General features: G+C 42.9%; 2 protein-coding genes across 4 annotated transcripts; one reads left to right on the top strand and one right to left on the bottom strand.

The window, feature by feature from the left end:
• The first annotated feature begins 656 nt into the window (after positions 1 to 656).
• On the top strand, positions 657 to 13347 carry ero1b (endoplasmic reticulum oxidoreductase 1 beta). Of its 3 annotated transcripts, none has more exons than XM_027024659.3 (16): positions 657 to 1121; positions 2915 to 3034; positions 3924 to 4007; positions 4225 to 4266; positions 5192 to 5274; positions 5450 to 5523; positions 7327 to 7447; positions 7862 to 7908; positions 7992 to 8003; positions 8199 to 8225; positions 8806 to 8898; positions 9061 to 9307; positions 9424 to 9493; positions 9875 to 9961; positions 10263 to 10396; positions 10518 to 13347. In XM_027024659.3, the coding sequence occupies exons 1-16, from the start codon at positions 984 to 986 to the stop codon at positions 10576 to 10578; spliced, it is 1440 nt and encodes a 479-aa protein (XP_026880460.2). In that variant the 5' UTR covers positions 657 to 983; the 3' UTR covers positions 10579 to 13347. The 3 variants fall into 3 exon arrangements, with proteins under 3 accessions (XP_026880460.2, XP_081566100.1, XP_026880461.2); XM_027024660.3 differs by lacking the exon at positions 657 to 1121 and adding an exon at positions 1135 to 2288; XM_081709974.1 differs by lacking the exon at positions 7992 to 8003 and having other exon boundaries at positions 658 to 1121.
• A 246-nt stretch (positions 13348 to 13593) lies between these two features.
• On the bottom strand, positions 13594 to 18268 carry gpr137bb (G protein-coupled receptor 137Bb). Its single transcript, XM_035523614.2, has 7 exons — positions 17366 to 18268; positions 16650 to 16699; positions 16221 to 16443; positions 15811 to 15960; positions 15453 to 15581; positions 15234 to 15355; positions 13594 to 14920 (listed from the first exon to the last, which is right to left on the bottom strand). Exons 1-7 carry the CDS (start codon positions 17768 to 17770, stop codon positions 14812 to 14814), a joined length of 1188 nt encoding a protein of 395 aa, XP_035379507.1. The 5' UTR covers positions 17771 to 18268; the 3' UTR covers positions 13594 to 14811.
• Between the last annotated feature and the right edge of the window lie 2042 nt (positions 18269 to 20310).

Genomic DNA, 20310 nt, shown 5'->3' with positions numbered 1-20310 from the left:
CTGACTCCATATCGTTGGTTTTTCTTTTTTACAGAAACATTCTGATTTAGAAAGTTCCCACATGAAATTGCAATTCTGACTTAAAAATCAGTCAGTACTTTCTAGGTCATCATGCATCGGGACTGCAGTAATCAGTTGGACATTTCCAGTCCCCGTGAGATCTCTGTAGGAAAAGATCACCAGATCAATGACCAGATCAATAGGAGGTAGTGTTTAAATATAAGTGTACAAAAATGTTTACACAGTTTGTTGTTGTTTTTGTTGATTTGTATGCAATGTTTTTTTTTGGAGTGTTGTATTCATATAGGTAATATAATATTAATATAATATAGCTATATTATAGTAGAATTGTATTTTAGTCTTTTTATACTCTAAAGGTATAGATGCAGGCAACTGTAAAGCTGCACTACTATAATAAAAAATAGTTTTTAAAATGGACCTAAACTTTTGTGTTCTATTCCTTACAGCAGATCCCATGAGTTATTCATGGATGCTGCGTCAACAGGACGCACGTGGGTCCCTTCTCCAGCAGTTACAGGTATTTAAGCGCATCGCGTTGAGATTAACTCAGTGACGCTTAAACAGTTACTCTTTCGTTCCTGCATGAGCGTTACCAAATCGTGCCGTGTAAAAATCCGACCACGCTGGCTATGCTGTTCGCAGCAGGTCGTGTCGGACGATCAAAGGGTTTGTAGCGCGCCTTCTCGGTTTCCGTAGTCAAGAGGATGCGACGCAGCAGTGCGGAAACCACGTCTGACTGGTTACTTAGCAGTGTTTATAAAACATCTCATCTTCTATCACATCTCCGCAGACTGCAAACAGCACAGTGACTGGCACAGCAGGATTATTTCTCGTTTTCGGTATCATCTTCAAACTGCGAATCGTCGGCGCTTAGCCCATGTTGGCTAGGTTAGCTAGCTAGCTGCCGCAAAGTTATCGTAATTCTTCCTTGTGGGGTTTTCAAAACAGAACTTGCATTAGCTATGGTAAAGCACACGATACTCATTTCAGGATTTCTAGTTCTACTTTGTTTGCTGCTCGGGGACTTTGTTTGCGGTTGGTTTCACCGCAGCGCTCCTGGAGAAGCGCTGGACCACGCAGACCAAAGCTGCTTTTGTCACGTGAGTTGAAGGGTGCCACAAACAACGAAGCTGCAGTAATATTGTGTTTATGGGGATTAATAGCAGTATTGTATTTATGGGGATTAATAGCAGTATTGTGTTGGGGGAGGGGGGAGATATTCGGGCTGAGTATCGTCGCGTCCTTCTCGCATTTTCCACCGTCACGTTCGTTTGACGTCATCTTCGAGGGCTCCAGTAATTGGTGCACGCGCGCATTTAATTTCGTCCTTCTGCAAAGTTGAGAAAATGTCTTGTGAGTGGAAAAGTAGTAGCAGCCTTGCAAGTGTGTAAGGCTTTGGTACTGTAAGAACGGGGACACATGCGTCATTGAAAATCTCTCTCTCACACACACACTGTGTGTGCTAACATGCTGATTTTCATGCTGTCTGTCCAGTGTCATTTTGTGTTATCTTTGTACGTGATCGGAGCTTATCGTTAATAGCTCTTCTGTTCCGATATAGCCTATCCTAATATCCTATTTAAAAATGAATATCCCCTGCGTGTTTGTTGACATAATTTAGCGATATCTTGCTTGTCTTTTTATGAGACTTTTACTTTGCCTACAACTGGAAAAAGGCGCAAACGTTTAATTTACTTTTATGAAAAGTAAAATTTTGATCGTTTCAAAGCTACTATGTGCCCAGCATAAACTATGTTCAGAAACCTGTGTTGCTGAGTAGGCTAAATACTGACGACTGTTACTCAGCGTGTTGTTGTCTGATTGGTTCACCAAAGTGAGCGTGTGGGCGGGGTTATGGGTTCTGTAGTTTTACATATGTGTGTAATGAATAACTTTTATGGAACATACGTTAAATAAAAACTACGGCCTGTGATGCGGAACCACATTTGACAGAGATTTGTTTGGAGACGTGTGTCATTTGCGCGCGGTGCTTGTTTTAAGTGGCAGGTCGTCGCCAGCGCCGCCTCATTGCATGCAAACTTTCTGGCAGACTGTATTTGTTTGTCTGCAAGGTGGCTACATCCTGTCCTTTTCGGAGATGACGGCTGTTAACACTTGGGGAAAGTACATAGCTTATTTGAATTAGGACAGCAAAAAAGTATTTTAATAGTAGCGGAATGCCTGAAGCCAAATCCAGCCTATGGAGGACATCCTTTCTTGCTTTAAGCATTTTTGGACTTTTGAAGTCATGCCAGATTACAAAAAGTGTAAGGCTAATGATCTTATTGTATCTTCAGACTCTTTGAATACATTGTATCGCACATATTAGTAGTGTTGACTGCATAGTGTGATGTGCTATCTTAACCAGACTATTCTCTGATTTGAATTTTATTTGTTTTAGGATTTATTGTGTCTTATGTGGTAATTATGCAGTCCTGTAGCTCCTGTTGAATGTTGATTGATTTAGAGACCTCCTGCATTGATTGGATGGAGGTGTTAATTATTCAGGCTATGTCCGTTTCAAATACCATGCTTGTCCAGTGCAAAGACCCCCACACAAAGCTGCGTCTATTCATAATGCATGTTGGTATCAGGTGTGAAAAGGGAAAGGTACTTTGGAACATTCTGGTTAAACGACTCTTCATAGATTAAAGAGTATTAAGTATTTATATTAAACTATGCTTTGTTTCAGTCTTAATTGGTATTAGCTGGTGTATGGCTTCTTTATATTAACACACATCTAATACATTAACATATGGGGAGGGAGGGAGAATCAAAATCTCAGTGAGGTGCACATTATATATATTGTGTGTGTGTTGTTACAAATGTACATCTGCTATTTTCTCCTCTCACTCTACCCCATTTTAAAAATATCTCTACTTGTTATCATTAGTTAACAGGTGTGTTGGATGACTGCTTCTGTGACATTGAGAGCATTGATGTCTTTAACAACTTGAAAATTTTCCCGCTCATACGGAAGCTTATTGAAAAAGATTTTTTTAGATACTACCGGGTAAGTCTGGCTCTCTTTTCCTAAACACATTTTTGTTATCACAACATTTGCTTGATAAAAATTAGGCCTGCCGTACTACGTTTTTTAAAGCCCTGCCTTTCGGCAACTTCTTTCACTTCAGTTGTATTTTGGGTCCAAATTTACTTGAGTCTAATTTGCCTCAATGCTAATTTGCATTATTTTTCTAACTTAATCTATCGCTCCTGTTGCATTGTTTCATGTACAAGCGTTCAGGCTATAATCAGCAGCTCAGTTTCCTAAAATGAAACCTATGGAAGATCCAAAGTGGTCTGACTCATATCATGCTCTTTGTACCCAGTGAGAAAACCAAGCCTGGTGCTGTATTTAATCAGCGTCTTAATTTAGGCCTTGCTGTGCTACGTGCAGTTCCCACTAGAACACACCTGCTGATTTTGACCCTTCATGTTGCCCAGCAGCTGCAAGTCTCACGATGTTAAATGATTCATCTACTTTACCTGCAGTGTGGAGAGAGACACTTGAGAAGCTTCTATAGAAACAGACTCTTGGGCTGAGTTGGCAACGTGGCAGTCTCCCAGGGTTCTTTTTTAGGGTGGAGGGCACGAAAAAGGCGATGTCTGTGCAGAGCACAGCCACAGGCAGACATGCCACAGTAGAGGAAGTGCCTTCATGAGAGATCAGTATAAAAACAAAGACAGCTCAGACACCTGTCAATGAGTTATCTGCACCGCCTTTCACACGGATTTCTTTCCACGAAAGATCTCAGTTCACCTGTTGCATATTTCTATAACATGAAGAGAGAAAACCATGTTGGAAGCGTTCGTGGTTGTGCTGTGGTTGTGCTTTGGTCGTGTACCCCTTGTGTTTTCGACCAGGCTGTAGTCGTGCTTGTGTGTGGTTTTCTCTGTAGGTGAACCTGAAGAGGCCCTGCCCCTTTTGGCCAGATGATAGCCACTGCTCCATCAGGGACTGCCACGTGGAACCCTGCCCAGAGGTCAGAGTTCAACATGCCCTCATTCAGAATAAGGATGATTAATTTATTTTTGGACAGATATTATAGCTAGATTTGCTTTATTCAAAGGTGAAACAATTGGAGCTCGTGTTTTTAAAGAGATAATGTAAGGTTATTGTTTGTATTAGCATCTCATGGTGTCATGACGCATTACTAATTTTTCTGGGTTTTCTTCACACTCCATATTTTTTTTAAACAGAGCAAGATTCCAGTGGGGATTAAATCTGGCAACTATAACAAGGTGAGAGAGGCTCTGGAGAATATATTGTATTTAATGAGGTGAACAAGGTTCAGATGTTGATGCTATAATCGCTTGGCCTTTACAAATAACATGCAGCACAGTCTGTCATATTGTAATATTCCATGTTTTGGAGGTTTTAGTGTCATGTAACTCCCTGTAATCATATTTATGTTGAATTCTCAATGGTAAGAGATTATGAAGGTCATATATTTAACTAATATGCAGAAGGTGGAAGTACATACTGCTTTCACTTAACTCCTAATCTAAAATGTTTTTAAAAGCTGGAGAGAATATAAATATATAAATATATATATATATAAAAAAGTGTGTGTGTGTGTATAAAGTTGTCCGTGCCATGGACAACCAGCACGTTAAGTGAGTTCTGTTTGTTAAGAGCCTGCAGGTTTGTGTAATGGAGTGGAAGGCTACGGATAAGTACACTTGTTGTGGCACTTAGTGCGGCATCAGCACATGGCCCTCTTCCAGAGCGCACCCGCTGTTTGCCCAGCAGTGTGTGAGCGCAGAGTGCCACGACATCTGCTTGCGCGATAGCGGTCAGGGTCAGGCAGCCTGCAGGTCAGCTGTGCTCATACGCACGTATGGCCCATGTCAAGTGATGGGTGGGTCTGAACTACAGTTCTACATATTCAAAAACAAGAAACTAAACAAAACCTCTTTCCTCTGACCATGCACCTTAAAAGAACTAACTGGACATATCCTTGCACTTTTGTCTCTAAGGTAAATAAAGTGTATGGAAAACATGTCGTGATTAGGTCTTATATGGTGAAGTGTTTCACTTGATCTGTGTCCCCTGAGCACAGAACTCTGGGAAACCTCCCAGCGAACAGTACAGTTATTCTGAATCAAAATCTTCCAGCTCTCTTTGCTCAGTGCCAGCTCTGACCCTCATGTTCTCTCCTGGCAGTATTCCCTGGCTGCAAATGCTATCAGAGACATTAAGGAATGTGAACAGGCCCATGAACTGGGCGCCATTAACAGCACACTCAGGTATCTTGTTCATGCGACACAGACCAGCCACTGCTGGTTACCTGCTGTTGTTGCATATGCTGTTTTTTGCATATGCACCTAACACTCCACCTTATATTGGGGATCTTTTTAAAGTCAGCTCTCCAACAGCTCTCTGGTTTTATGTTGTTGTTATTGTTTGTCTTGATGACTACAGCAATCAGAGTAAAGAGGCGTTTGAGGACTGGGCTCACCATGACGATGCTCAGGATCATTTCTGTGGACTAGACGGTGAGGTCATGCTACGCACAAACTTTCCCAGTGCCACAGGAACCGTCCAGTGTATGGGGGGAAAAAAAAACAAACAAATGCCCATATCCATGTTTTACTGCATGTGTAATTACATGTATAATTTCACAAGTATGCTACTGTTAACAGAAGTCATCTATGGTAGTTCTAAAAATAAAGTAAAAAAAAAACCCTGGAGAATTTCTGACTAAACCAGAACAGCTCTCTAAAGATTTTGCCGCCTTCTCTAAATCTGTATATAGAGTCTGCTTGAAACGGTACAAGAAACTGCTTGAAACAGTACAAGAGCTGTTGCTGAATGGGAAATTAGAGATGTCATTGCATGCATGTGTACATGAGTTTCATTAAAACAAATAGACATATCTCCCATATTGCAGGCATATAACTGTGTAATATACACAGTCCCTTGAGGGAAGCATGCTTTTGAACCATTTTGCATAAAGAAGGAAAGGAGACCACTGCCTGCAGATGATGTGCTTTTCAAATCCTTCTTCCTCGATACCTGAGAGCATTGGGGAGTGTGGATATTTGCATGGCTACAAAGTTAGCCTGAATGAAACGGAACGAATTGATATCCCAAAACCCATACCAAGACTTTTAAATTTCCAATAGAAAACATTAAATACCTTGGTGTCCATATACCCCCATCAATAGACAGGTTATCTAATGCCAGTTATGACTGAATGAATAATATATACAGCATTAAAAAAACTCGCTGGCTAGAAGTACACCGCTCTTTCAGGACTAATAGAATTAGTACATATGAATAACCTCCCAGGTCTGAAGGAGGTCATGCTCTCCCTGACCTGAGGCTGTGTTATTGGATTGCCCAGTTAAAGCCTTTAGTAGCATGTTACCCACCATACTACAAGTATATGGTTAGATATTAAGAGGAGCTCTGAACATACAATAGAAGATGTCTTGCATACCAGTATACCCTTGACATCATGCAAAGCTAACATCTGGACAAAAAACAAAATTCAAGTTTAGGTCAGAAAACATAATTTCCAAGCTACTACCTCAGAATTTTACTTCAATCTCAGGATTTAAAACTTGGACCCGATATCGATTTGTTTATGCTAAATATTCTGTGATTCTTCATGTATTAAGCATAAGTGGGAAATTGAGTTGGAGAAGGAGAATACAGTGGAAAGTTGGAAAGACATATACTCCAAATACTTCTCATTCTCTTCATATAACATCTGTAGGGAATTTGAATGTCTTATTTCTAGATATTTCAGAACACATGTGACTGTTAGGATTGGCTTATCTCCATCTAGTGTCTGTGGTGTAACTGACTCAATTTCTCTGTTCTCAATTTCTCTGGACATGTTTTTAAAAAAAAAAAATTGGAGTGGAGGAAATAACACACAACCTAAAATTACAGAGGCAAAGGTTGGTTAGAAACTGGAGTCCAGCAATGGCAACAGTGGTTTGAAAATGCTGCTTAACCATTTGGTTTACATAGATTTAAGCAGATAGTAGGCATCCGTAGTCTTGCCTTTTTAGTGCGTGTTCCACCTCCCTTTTGGTTTCTCCTTTCCCTCATACCTCTGCCTTGTCTCTCCTTCAACACACATGTACTTTTAGCCAGTGTACGCTTATGTATTATCTGGCTTTATTGCCCGCTACAAGGACTGGCTATTTATGTACATTGGCCTGTCTGTGGCCCCGATGTGTTGCGGTGTGTTGAAGCCTTTTTGGGTCCTTTTAATAAGCAATACATTCAGCAAAACAAAACAAAGCAAACACAGTCTTATTACCTGCCTCGCCATGCTCCTACAGACGAGACATCTCCTGAGGCCGAGTACGTGGACCTGCGGCTGAATCCTGAGCGCTACACTGGCTACAAAGGACCCTCAGCATGGCGGGTGTGGAACAGCATCTACGAGGAGAACTGTTTCAAGTGAGGCTTCTGAACTAGAGCAGAACAGAAGAGACTCATCTTCAGTGGACCACATATCCACACTATACTATAGAGGATAAATATACTAACTATATTAGGACACTATCCACCATATGCACTATATTAAAGTCTGGCTCTCTTTTGTCTCAATCTATTTTTTTAATTTATTTCATCTTTTTTTTTTTTTTTTTCTTGACATTAGTGCTTGACTGCCATATGCCTGCTATGAAAGAATGTAGTGAAACTTTGGAAATACTGTGAACTGGTGAAACTGTTGTCAATAGTGATTAATTCCTGCTACTAAGCCCAGGGCCCAAACAGCTGTTTACTGTCAAACAAGTCCAGTTAGTTTTAGAATTTGTGTGGTATACATGTTCATATCAGCATGTTTAAATATTTGTTGTCCATTTTTAGGCCAAGATCAGTGTATCGGCCTCTCAACCCCTTGGCCCCAAGTCGTGGTGAGTGTTTGACCTCTTCAGATTGTCTGTCTGCTTTTTAAACTGCTTTCATAATCCCCACTTTATTTCTGTCTCTCCTCCAGGTGACGATGATGGTGAGTCCGAGTCTATACGTTTTACAATGTGGCCAAGTCTGTGTCGAATGTTTTTCTGAAAATTAAAGTATAAGTACAAGTCACCTAGGCAAAAGTGGGGTCCTTAATCACTTTGCTGGCCCAAAAGAGGACAGGTAACATGGACACGGCGACTCCCACAATGACACGCCGTGTCTGTTGACTCTGTTCACACAGGTGAAGGCTTTTACGACTGGCTGGAAGGTAAATGGAACTTTTTCTATCTCATCACCCCATTTTCACAGATTCTGTTTCACCTGAGCCTGTCTGTAAACATCTCGTCCTAAATGCACGCACGCAGAGGGATTCTAGACTACTGAACAAACCTGCCATTGTGAACTTGTCAATGTACTGTGCTTTCGCTGTTTAGTCAACACTCTTTTACATGGACCGCTGTGTTTGTGTGTCAACACATGTCTAAAAGGTCCACTCTATTTATTTAAACACTCCTTTTAACAGAGTTAGTGAGATGAATAAGCACCTTCTTCGGCCCTCTGCCACAAAAGGACATAGAGCTCTGCTGCATAGTGAATGATGACGGGAACCTGTGCAGAGACCCTTTCCCAGTCCGATGTCTCTCTAATATGCGGGATTGTTAGCACTGTGGCACAGCGTTTGCGTTTGATGCTCTGCTTGATGTTGATAATCCAGGTTTATGACAAAACATGAGATTGGGAAGAGCGAGCAGACTCATTCAGTTTGTCTGCTTTCTGCAGTAACGATGTTGGTCGTGACATTGCTTGTACATGGTGACATGGTGTGTGTGTTTGGGGCCGGGCTGCAGGCTTGTGTCTGGAGAAGAGGGTGTTCTACAGGCTCATCTCCGGCCTTCACAGCAGCATCAATATCCACCTGTGTGCCAAGCACCTCCTGGATGGTGCGTGTAAAAACACACTCATTTAAATCCCTTGTTTGTGTCCTTGTTTATTTAAATCAAGGGATTAGTGCACTTAAAAAGGCTTTCTGGAAAGTTGCCTTTTCTCCGCTGCCTCTAAATGGCGTGGCGCCATTGTTTGTCCGGCCTTCTCCCCGCACGCAGAGGCCTGGGGCAAGGCGGTGTGGGGTGCCAACGTGCACGAGTTCCGCCGGCGCTTCGGCTCGGCCGAGACCAAGGGTGAGGGCACCCGGCGGCTGAAGAACCTGTACTTCCTGTACCTGATCGAGCTGCGTGCCCTCTCCAAGGTGGCGCCATACTTCGAACGTGCCTTCGTCAATCTGTACACGGGCAATGTGCACGAGGACTCTGCCACCAAGGAACTACTGCTGCAGATCCTCACCGAGACCAAGTGAGCCGCCCCACCGTTTGTTAGAAAATGTGTTTCTACTGAAGGTGGTTCTCCTATATGCTCGCCTCCATTTTAACACAGAAACCATTATTTTCTCCCTCTTTCTCGTTCTGCAGAGCTTTCCCCATGCACTTTGATGAGAGCTCTATGTTTGCAGGCCACAAAATGGAAGCCAGAAGGTTAAAGGTAAGTAAGTGCTCCTCGCAAACCTGCACTCCCGTCAGACAGTCTGCACACCGCTCTCCACGTGACTGACATCAAAGGACAACTTCACCTGCCTGTCTCACTAATTGTGAAGTTAAACAGCTGTAGAAAATGTAGAAGGAGATTTGCTGTCTGTTCTAGATGAGTACGATAATTTTATGCCTGCTCTTTAGCCAAGTCTTTCTTAAGCAGGGCCCCACCTGTTAAGCGTTGCAGTCAGACAGGTGGTTTCCATGAATTACAATGGTCTTTCTTGTTCAGGCAAACCATGCAAATTTGTTCCGTCTCCCCCTGTGTGTGTTTGCCATGTTTTGTTTGTCTTTTGTTTAACGAGCATGCTTCCATCTGCTCTCTGCTCACCAGGAGGAGTTCAGGCTCCATTTCAAAAACATCTCCCGCATAATGGACTGTGTGGGTTGTGATAAATGTCGACTTTGGGGAAAGTTACAGGTAGATGAAAGCATTTGTCATCCTGTAAAATGCCTCCTGCTGGCCCAAAATGTGTTCTATAATTGTGTGTAACGTTTGCTTATTATTATCAGCTCAGTTTTTGTTTTGGGGTTTTTGTTTTTTGTACATTTTTAAAACGGTTTCCTCAATGAGTGTTTTAGTCTCCACTGAGAGCAGGTTCCAGTTCACAAATGATTGTAATCTGGGTCTGGAACAGTCCTCAGAAACACTCTAAATTGCCAGTGGTTTTAGAATGCACCTTCAAACTTCCATTCCTCACCTTCTCTTCCCATCCTTTAAGACCCAAGGTTTGGGCACTGCCCTCAGAATCCTCTTCTCTGAGAAAGAGATCAAGAACCTTCCAGAAAACAGTCCCTCCAAAGGCTTTCAGCTCACACGCCAGGAGATTGTAGCTTTGCTCAATGCTTTTGGAAGGTGAGTTTTGGGGGTGTTTTTAGGTTTTATTTGTTTACCAGTCTAGGTGTGTAAATAACAGCCAAAATTGTGATCTTCCTTTCTGTCTGTCTTTCTGTCTCACTTTGCTTATCACCCACAGACTATCCACCAGTATAAAAGAGCTGCATAACTTTCGGACCCTTCTCAAGGACCAGAGGTAACACACATCTAGGCCAGCAGGTGGTGCCAGCCAAGAGAACACTGCAGTAGCTTTATCTCCCTTGGAGTAAATTCTCTACCAGGGACTACAGGATTGCTATCCGTCCAACCGAATCCCCCTCAGCTGAGCTCGCCATATCCCTCTGCTCTGCTCTACTGTCTGAATAGCTGAAGACCACTGCGAACCATAGCACATGCTAGCTGTAATATGAACCAGGGCCAGGACTGAGCGTTCATGAGTACACACATGTTCCATCTTTGGGATCAACGCTGGTTTCATGGTCTGCTGTTCTTTTGGCTCCTTTCTGTGTTTTTCCGCTTGCTAATCCCTGCAACAAGGATCACCCTTCAACACTGAAAGTTTGCTTTTTTGGTCAGTATTTTTAAAAATCAGTTGTTTTGTTGTGTACATGCTGTGTGCGAGTGAGTGTGGGAGTATGTAAATGTGACATTTTGTTAATTACATACTGTCATGCTTAAATACTTCTGTTGAACAAGGTCATATGATATCAGATATATCGGATTTATACTGAGCTATCAGAATACTCAGTTCACATTTTGACTATAAGTGAATGCTTGCATGTTTGTCTGTGTATGTCTCAGAACAGATCCTATAACCATAACAGCAAAAGTAACTCGGATGGGCCATTTGTATAATGAATATCTTGCCATATTTGACCCCTTATTAGGCAGCAAGTCGGAATTAATAATGAATGTTTGTTTTTAATTCTACCATATGGGACCATGTAATTATATTATTGATACTAGTATTATGTATAATGGATACATTTCTAAAGTTATAAATTTCCTAAAGCGGAAAATGTAGCATTGTGATGTTACAAACCTGAGCAACTCATAACAAGCAATGGGTTTATTACTCCTTTTTTTTAACATTTATTTTTTTACTTTACTACCCATGACTACAGCCATGTATAGAGAGAGTTTATTGATGAACCTGGACTCAGACCAGAATCTGTGTATGACTGACATTTTAGAAGCTTCCCCAAATAAGGCAGATCTGCTTGATATGCACATCACGAGGGCTGGTGAAGTTCAGAGTGTCCTGGCCTTCAGTCACTGTAGTGCATGCTGGGTTTCCACCAGGTTAGCTGCTCCTTCTCAAAGACTTGTTTCTTGGAACCTTACAAGACGTTGGCAGATCTTCCCTCTTTCGAACATCTTGCGTAGGACCTAAGGTGCTTTTCTGTTTTTATTTTTAACGTTAAAGGAACTACTTGTATGAAGGGGTATGTGTTTGGGAGAGTGATTTCTGTGTGCTTTGAGAATCTCGTCAACCTGCTGTAATGGAAAAGTTTGGTAAATGCAGTTCTCCCTTATAATGCGACTGGACCAAAGACTGCTTTTTCTTTTGCCCCTTGTTCATTTTCTGTCGGTGTCATGTCACTTTTAGTGTAGAAGTTAATTCGATATTATGTTTTGGCATTTTTTGCCTCTACCCTGCAATAATGTCCTGGCAAGATGCACTCACACAAACTGTGGTCCATTCAGGGACAAAAGCATACTAACTAATAATGAAGGTAGTAATGATTGGTTGTGTGTGGCAATGAACAAAACGTCCTTTTTAAGAACCCCAGAGTGTTCTGCTTGTCTGCCTTAACGGCCCCGAGTGTGTTGCTTTCTAGCGCTCACTCCACCTTGTCTCACCTTAGCAGACTAAAATGTCTTTCTCCAATGCCATTTTCTTCTCTGGATTTCTGAAATGAGCAGAACTGTCGGTGGTAATACAAGCACTGATAAATGATATTTAAGCAGAAGTACTTAAGTCAATTCAGAGCAAGAATATTTGGATAGAAATAAAAGTACTTGAAGTGTCATAGTACAAACCAACATAAACGCACTACTGTGCTGTAGGTCCCTTGAAAATATTGTGATTTCTTTTTATGTGCTGATTAGGACACGCCGTGTAATCTAACCAAGAAGAGTACAAATTGCAAAACAGATCGTAGACGTGAGGTTGTGTAAGATGACCTGTATTCAGTTACTAATGTATGTGAGGCAGTAGAGGTGCTTAATGAAACGCAGATTCAGTTTCAGTTAGAAGGTGGTGGGGAAGCAAATCATTCAGTTCACCATTAAACTAAAATCAGGTCAGTTTGCTAGTGTTTCTAAATATGTTAATCCTCCCAGTCACTTTCCATCATAGGCCTATCCAGGACTGTTTCCTAAATGTATTTTCTTCTACAAAGACTTTCACTTGTGGAGTCTTTAGGTTAATGGAGCAAAAGGTGAACATTTTCAGTCAAAATATTTTGGAAAAGAAATGCTATGAGTAAGATAATAAACATGGTGTGTGGAATGTTGTTTAATATTGATGGATGCAGCTCCAAACCTTTCCTACAAATTTCCTTTGTACAGCGGCAAGGACAACAATAAAGCTTGATATCCAGTATCCACCTTGGTTACCTGTTGAGTGATGTGATGCTTTTGAAAAATTCAGTCCTAATTTTTCATAATTTGTAAAAGGACAACTTTTCAGACCTGTATCTAGTCAATTTACAACAGTTGCTCCTATGTTGTTGTGTATACTTGTTAAGTCTATTTATTTGAACAGATGAATAAATCTGTCATCAAGCATCTGTTTACTTTTCATGTTTGTGTATAACAATTTTTTTTCAATTGCCTTGAAACTAAAATTAATTCATAACATAAAGCCTAAAACAGACATTTACACTTTTTTTTTTAAACACCAAAATATTTCTTTATTAACAAACCTTCACAATCTTTCTGACCAATAAAATATTCTCAATCAACCAAGGAATGAAAGTGACTTAATTTCATTAAAGAAATGAGTTTACTGAGCACAAATGAAAGACCTGAAATACTGCACAAGAAACAGGACACCTTCTTAATCTTAATAGGTGTGAATGAACTGGAACACAGCACTGCCTGTGTTTTTCCTGACATCCTTGTTTTTCTCAATACAAATGCTTAAAAACAAACATGGATTACATACATAACAGCTTATTTTGTGGTAATAGTTTTCATTATGATCCTAATATGATTGTGACTATATTTGATTGTACATTAAATCACCAGTGTTGGAGTTAAAAGTATTCTAATTAAGATTTTCTTAGTATCTTGCAGATTCCACGTGTAATTAAACAAACTTGTACACACCTCAGTACTATCTTGTCTGTGTCAAAAAGCTGTCAAGACAACTGCAGGATATCATTTGATGTCTTCATTTTAACATGTGCAAATGGTGTGATGATGTAATGAAATGGTGATGTGAAAATCTTGATTAGAGTACCTTTTATACTAGTTAACGTCACTTAGCTTTGTTACAGTCCACAATGACAAAGTGCAACCTGTGCAACTCGATCTCAGAATCTTCCTTAGAAAGTCCAGCGCAGTCATTTGGTCAAGACTGCCATGCTAGCTCACGCATCACTTCCTGGGATCACACGGTAGCTCACTCTGTTTGCTTCCTTGCTGGGCATAGTGCGAGTCTGTTGTGTTTGTTGAATGTAGGGATACTTCTAGAGCAATCTACCGTGCGTGCATACTCAGATGTTGCAGACATTAAAGTGCGGTGCAGTACATAATTAATTTACACATAACTATTTGGTCAAAAATATGTGGACAGCTGACCACCCTACCTATATAAACTTATTGGACATTCCGTTCAAAAAAACGACATTAACTTGGAGGTGACGCCTCCCCCTGCGTCTACAGGAAACGACAGCCTCCACCCTTCTGGGAAGGCTTTCCACAAGATTTTGCGAATGTGTATATGGGAATTTGTGCCCATTCACTCAAAAACGTATTTGTGAGGTCAAGCATTGATAGGACGAGAAGGCCTGGCTCTCAACATTCCAGTTCATCCCAAACGTTTTCAGTGGCGTTGAGGTCGGACCTCTGTGCGGGCCACTGGAGCAGCCCATTATCCCTGCTCCACCAAACTTTACCGCTGGCACTATGCCTTCCAGTGGATAGTGTTCTCCTGGCGTCTGCCTAAGCCAGACGTGCCCTGGGCACATTTGGCAGGGCAGAAATTTCATGAACTGACTCGTAGCAAAGTTGGCATCGTATGATAGCGCCATGCTTAAAGTCGCTGAGCTCTTCAACACAACCCATTTTACTGCTGGCATTTGTCTGTGGAGATTTTGCATGCCCGTGTGCTTTTGTACGTCTGACAATGCGTGTGGCAATAATTCGGAAGCATGTCCACATACTTTTGGCCATATAGTGCGGTAGAACATGCAGGTCTGGTGCTAACGGTTTAGTGCTGCTCCGGCTGGAGACAACCACTGGTTCTCTCCTCCCAAGTTCACGAGGAAACTGCTGCTTCGACTACCCCAGTCATAGCATTCTGTGGACAAACTAAGCAAGAAGCAGCTCCCATTACAAACACCTGCTTTAGGACCCACCAAGCAAGCATGAACATGCTTAGACAAAACTCTTATTGATCGTACGTGTATTGAATAAAACTAATGGAGATGTGCATTTTACACAGATTCGGCAACATGGTATCTTAATTTTAAAGTGTGCACAAAAGTGTTTTTAACATGGTTTTAATTAAAAAAAATTAAAAAAAAAAAAAAGTTATAGTTTGGTTTTTAAAAAATACTATTTTTCAAAATGTGATGTCCCTCTGATACATGTCATGTGACCTGCATGTGAACCATTAATTTACCTTGTTGAAGAGCTCTGAGGATGGGAGCCCCAGGCAAGATCGTCATCGCTGTCATATCGTCTGGGATTGTCAAAGAAGTAGCGCTTGGTGGAGAAGACGTGACTGGGGATGACAGATGCACTCTGGGCACAGTTAGGAGACAGAAGGACATCCTTCATTATCAGGTGCTCCAGCGCCTTCTGTTTTGAGTGCTCTAGTGTATTAATTGTCAGTTCTCACCCTGTCTTGTGCTGGCTTGCGAACCCTAAAGAAAAAGACCACCAGGGAGGTGGGCAGTAGCTCCCAGACAAAGAGAATCACCCCGAAGACAACATATCCTGCATCGCCCAAACTAGACCTCAGGTCTGCCTGCAGGATCAGAGGCAAGACAGGCAAGAATGTGTGTGTGTGTGTGTGTGTGTGTGTGTTATTGACAAACAGGTAAAGCATTTCTTTTCTGATGGAGAAACAGAATGGGAAGAGGTCCTGTATTTAACAAGGAAAAAAACCACTGAGACTCAGTAAGCTGAAGTCGCATTTAGTTGGCACCCTGAGATGCTCCTGGCACTCCGCAGGTACGTGCGGGTCGGATGCCTACCTGGTCAGACACGTTGTACCAGTCGTAATCAAACGAGTTAATGGTTTCAATGTCAGTGAGAGCCAAAACGACGAGGTTGTAGCAGGCCCTTGATGCATACAGGAAGATCACTGTAATGCCGATCAGTGTCACCTGACACACCGAAGTTCCCTGTAACCAAAACGATGGCAGAGAAGGAATAACACATCAAGAACATTAACCCCAAACGTAGGTTTAGAGATTGTTCCTAATTATGACATTTTTATTATTGATTTAAAGTTGCCCTGATGTATTTAGACTTACTCCTCTCGACTTTCATTAGGATGATAAGATGATATTAATAAGATACACTGACCATTGTTGGATAAATATAAGGTGACTGTTTTTTTCTTTGATAGGGTTAATTGCCTCCTTTGGGAGATTATGTCTACCTTGGACTCCAGGTAGATGCTGGCCAGGGACATCTTGGCCACCTTGTAGAGGCAGATGGAGAGCGAGATGGCACAGAGCACGAAGAGGGAGTCGTTGATGGTGACGCGCACAAGGACAATGGTCTTCACCTGCGTGTCCGTCATCTTAACCAGCAAAGCACAAGCCAGATTCACCAGAAGGAACAGAAGACTCACACCCGCAAAAAGCAGATAGAGAGGGAACCTTCGAGTCAGAGAGAGGGAGGGGTGGGGGGGGGGGGTGTTGAGGTGTACAAAGTCGTGTTTGGGCACCATCATACATCTGATTCAGATCTCTAAGTGTGCTTTAGAAGACTGAAAGGATGAAGGCAACTGAGATACTGGGAGAGAGACGTCAGGAGAGTTGTGGCCTGCTGCAAGCTGACGCCGCCCTCCCGGTCCGTCACTCACTTGTACTTGAGCAGATGAGGAGAATACTTCGACTTGGCCTTGAAAAACACCTATGAGGAACAACAACAACAGCAGCAGAGAACATCAGCTGCCTAGGGCATCTCCACCCGGCACCGTGTACAAAGCATGACCCTGTCTAAGCAAGCAACCTGGTTGCGGAGAAATTAGCTGCTAACGGCAACTGAGCATGAATCCTGACCCTTTATCGAGGGAAATGGAGCTAAATTGAACACATATGAGAAATAAAGTGAGATTTCAGTTGAATACTTGGAAATGCCTCCAGTGAACTGGATGTATGTCTGTAAGCTACTGTGTAAATATCCTGCCTTTATGTTCATTTTAAATGCCAGTACTTTTGTCGTTCCAGTTAACTCAAGGCTGGGGCTGACGTAGTAACTAACTGCCAGAGCATTTTGTGTTCACAGCGGGATGTTTAATCTGTGGTTGGCAAACTGGCCCTGTAACGTGATAGCGCACCGCTCTCGGCAACAACACCTGCAGGTTTCCTCTGAAATGTAGGTGACACGTACATGTGTGCATGACGTGTGCTTGGCTTCTGAGGAATCTGAAGGCCAGAATCCTGTGACACCCCCCCCCCCCCCCCCCCCGCACTCCAACCTCCTTTAACCACTTGATCATGAAGAATAATCCCATCTTCCCACCTCCCCCGTGCCCGCCCCACCCCACCACCCCGGCTCGCCCCGGCGTGCGCTCACCTGGGCGCAGTACAGGTTCATCAGGCTCAGCGTGAAGAACTGCAGGCAGACGGGGAAGCAGTAAAGGAGCCAGAAGGTGAAGGGGCCCAGCGCGTTGGCCGTCACGCAGTCCCGGAAGTAGAAGGAGAAGAGCAGGGCGCGCAGAGCTGCCCACAGCAGGCACAGGAACAGGAAGGCCGTCTGGTAGCTGAAGCGCTTGTGCCGGTAGCGTAGCACCAGCCAGAGCTGCGCGTAGACGAAAGCGAAGAGAAAAGAATACAGAGCCGTGTAGGCCGCGGTGAGGCCCAGCTTCACGTACGGGGGCACGGCCGGGCTTAGGGTGGGCGGGGAGAGGGACGCGTTGCCCCCCGAGACCCTCGCCATGGTAACCCGCCTGTCCTCTGCCGATCGAGAAGCGTCCTCCATCTCCCTCTGCTCACTCGCTCTCCTTCCCTCTCTGTTCCCTCACACACACAAGCAGTATCAATTTCTCTCTCACTCACACACATACAGTCTCTCTCTCTCTCTCTCTCTCTCTCTCTCTCTCTCTCTCTCTCTCTCACACACACATACAGTCTCTCTCTCTCTCTCTCTCACACACATACAGTCTCTCTCTCTCTCTCTCTCTCTCTCTCTCTCTCCCCCCCCCTCACACACATACAGTCTCTCTCTCTCTCTCTCTCTCTCTCTCTCTCTCCCCCTCACACACACACGCGCTGTCTTTTCCTTAACGCCTTTGCCGCTCCCTGCCTGTGTCTTTAGCTCGTTAAGGTGAAGCCTCGCCAGTAAAAGGGACACCTCCAAAGCCGCCGTTTCTGCCGCGCTTCCATTCGTCGGATCTTCCGCCCATCTCGGCCCTGCATGCAGACGTACCTGCGCGACTTGCAGTCTCCACCTATGAACGGGGGGGGGGGGGGATATAGAGAGAGAGAGAGAGAGAGAGAGAGAGAGAGAGAGAGAGAGAGAACGATGAACAGGGAGGAGGTGGAAAAGGAGGGAGGGAGGGAGGGATGGTGAGGCAGAGAGGAGGAGGAGGATATAAAAAGAATAAGCATGGCTTCCTGCTGTGGTGTGCAGAGAGGACCAGGAGCACATGATCCGGATGTGGAGCTTGTCATTGGTGGAGCTATTCAGGCAGGCAGGGAGGCTGAGACAAAGAGAGGCGAAAATGGCAAATACTCCTCCATCCTTGTGTATGTGTGAGTGTCCGAGTCTGCGTGCGTTGGTATGGATTCTTGCCATAGTTTGCTGCCATGGATCTGTTCCTCTAGAGATGAGTGATGCCTCTGAGAGCATTTTCCATATCAAAGGATGCTGAGCCCCCAACAATTGCATCACACATTGTAATTCCATTGTTGACCGTAAGGTGGCGATACAAGGCGATACAAGTGAGCTATACAAGGGTCAACAATGAAACACCACTGCATGTTCAGGAACAGAAAGTAAAACTCTTGGCTCAAATTTGATACAAAGAGGGCGAAGACAGTGAGCAAGAAAGAAACTGAATGCAATATTAAAGTGGATTAATGTGGTCCAAGCCCAAAATCTATATGCAAAAAAAACCAAAACAAATTATTATAGACCAACTATATTTATGCAAGCCAGTTACACAATTTAATTGTGTAAACCGTGGCTCGCCTGTCAGCCGTACGCCAAGTCTCTCTTTACAAACAATATTTCTCTTTCTCTGTCTCCCTCTCTTTCCTTTTCTCTCATATTTTCATATTTGCGTGGGGTTAACATTTAATGTTGATTTTTATGCATTTTTCATTCACTAACATTAAAAACTAACCGTTGCTGTTTTGCCACAATTTCAAAAATCATCATAAATGCAAATGCAATTAATTAAGTCTACTTTCAGTGTCGCTTTCTTGTGGAATCAAATGAAGTGCAATGTGACTGATTCTAAGCACTACACTTGGATGGTCATGAATGATGTGAGTTAATCCAAATCAGTGGCATTAAAATCTCAATGGCTGTACCACGCTTAGCTATCCACCCGTATATATCCCAAAGGGAGCGTATTCACCCTCCGAGGAGGACTACACACACTCCAGGTGATAGCATCACGTGGGATCTTGTGACATGGACGAGCTAGAGATTTCCACTCCCTTGTGTCCTTCAAGCGTGCGGTTCAGTTGTTATGTCTTTGCCCTTCTTTTAATCTGCTGAGCAAGTAGACATAAATAAACCTTTATCTCGACATTTATGCAGGTGACTAGAGTTACTATTTTTTCTCTTATTCTGGGTCACATTTTTAGAGCAAGAATCTGTTCTGCTGTTTACTACTTGTATGCAGTTAGGTTTTGTAAACTTAAAATTGAAATGACCAATAATATTTATTAGTCACAACAAAGAGGCCCCAACACCCATCACTACCTGCCCCTAATATCGACCATCACTATCCACCCTAATAATGGCATTCACTATCCGTCCCTAATAATGACATTCACTACCCGTCCCTAATAATGACATTCACTACCCGCCCCTAATAACGACCATCACTACACGCCCTAATAATGACATTCACTACCCGCCCTAATAATGACCATCACTACATGCCCTAATAATGACCATCACTACATGCCCTAATAATGACCATCACTACCAGCCCCTAATAATGACCATCACTACACGCCCTAATAATGACCATCACTACACGCCCTAATAATGACCATCACTACACGCCCCTAATAACGACCATCACTACCCGCCCTAATAATGACCATCACTACACGCCCCTAATAATGACATTCACTACCCGCCCCTAATAATGACCATCACTACATGCCCTAATAATGACCATCACTACCAGCCCCTAATAATGACCATCACTACACGCCCTAATAACGACCATCACTACACGCCCCTAATAACGACCATCACTACCCGCCCTAATAACGACCATCACTACACGCCCTAATAATGACATTCACTACCCGTACTAATAATGACATTCACTACCC

This window comes from Electrophorus electricus, chromosome 3 (assembly GCF_041902795.1).
Source record: "Electrophorus electricus isolate QZ-2024a chromosome 3, ASM4190279v1, whole genome shotgun sequence".
NCBI lineage: Eukaryota > Metazoa > Chordata > Actinopteri > Gymnotiformes > Gymnotidae > Electrophorus > Electrophorus electricus.
Note: the sequence above shows the minus strand (reverse complement) of the source record. Positions and strands in the feature narration are given on the sequence as shown.

Excerpts from the sequence above, each read along its gene's own strand:
- ero1b (XM_027024659.3), top strand. The coding sequence starts at position 984 with ATGGTAAAGCACACGATACTCATTTCAGGATTTCTAGTTCTACTTTGT. Across the intron at positions 1,122-2,914 it reads ACCAAAGCTGCTTTTGTCAC|TTAACAGGTGTGTTGGATGA; the intron begins GTGAGTTGAAGG and ends TGTTATCATTAG. Across the intron at positions 10,397-10,517 it reads TTGCTCAATGCTTTTGGAAG|ACTATCCACCAGTATAAAAG; the intron begins GTGAGTTTTGGG and ends TATCACCCACAG.
- gpr137bb (XM_035523614.2), bottom strand. The coding sequence starts at position 17,770 with ATGGAGGACGCTTCTCGATCGGCAGAGGACAGGCGGGTTACCATGGCG. Across the intron at positions 16,444-16,649 it reads CCTCATCTGCTCAAGTACAA|GTTCCCTCTCTATCTGCTTT; the intron begins GTGAGTGACGGA and ends TCTGACTCGAAG. Across the intron at positions 15,356-15,452 it reads GCAAGCCAGCACAAGACAGG|AGTGCATCTGTCATCCCCAG; the intron begins GTGAGAACTGAC and ends AACTGTGCCCAG.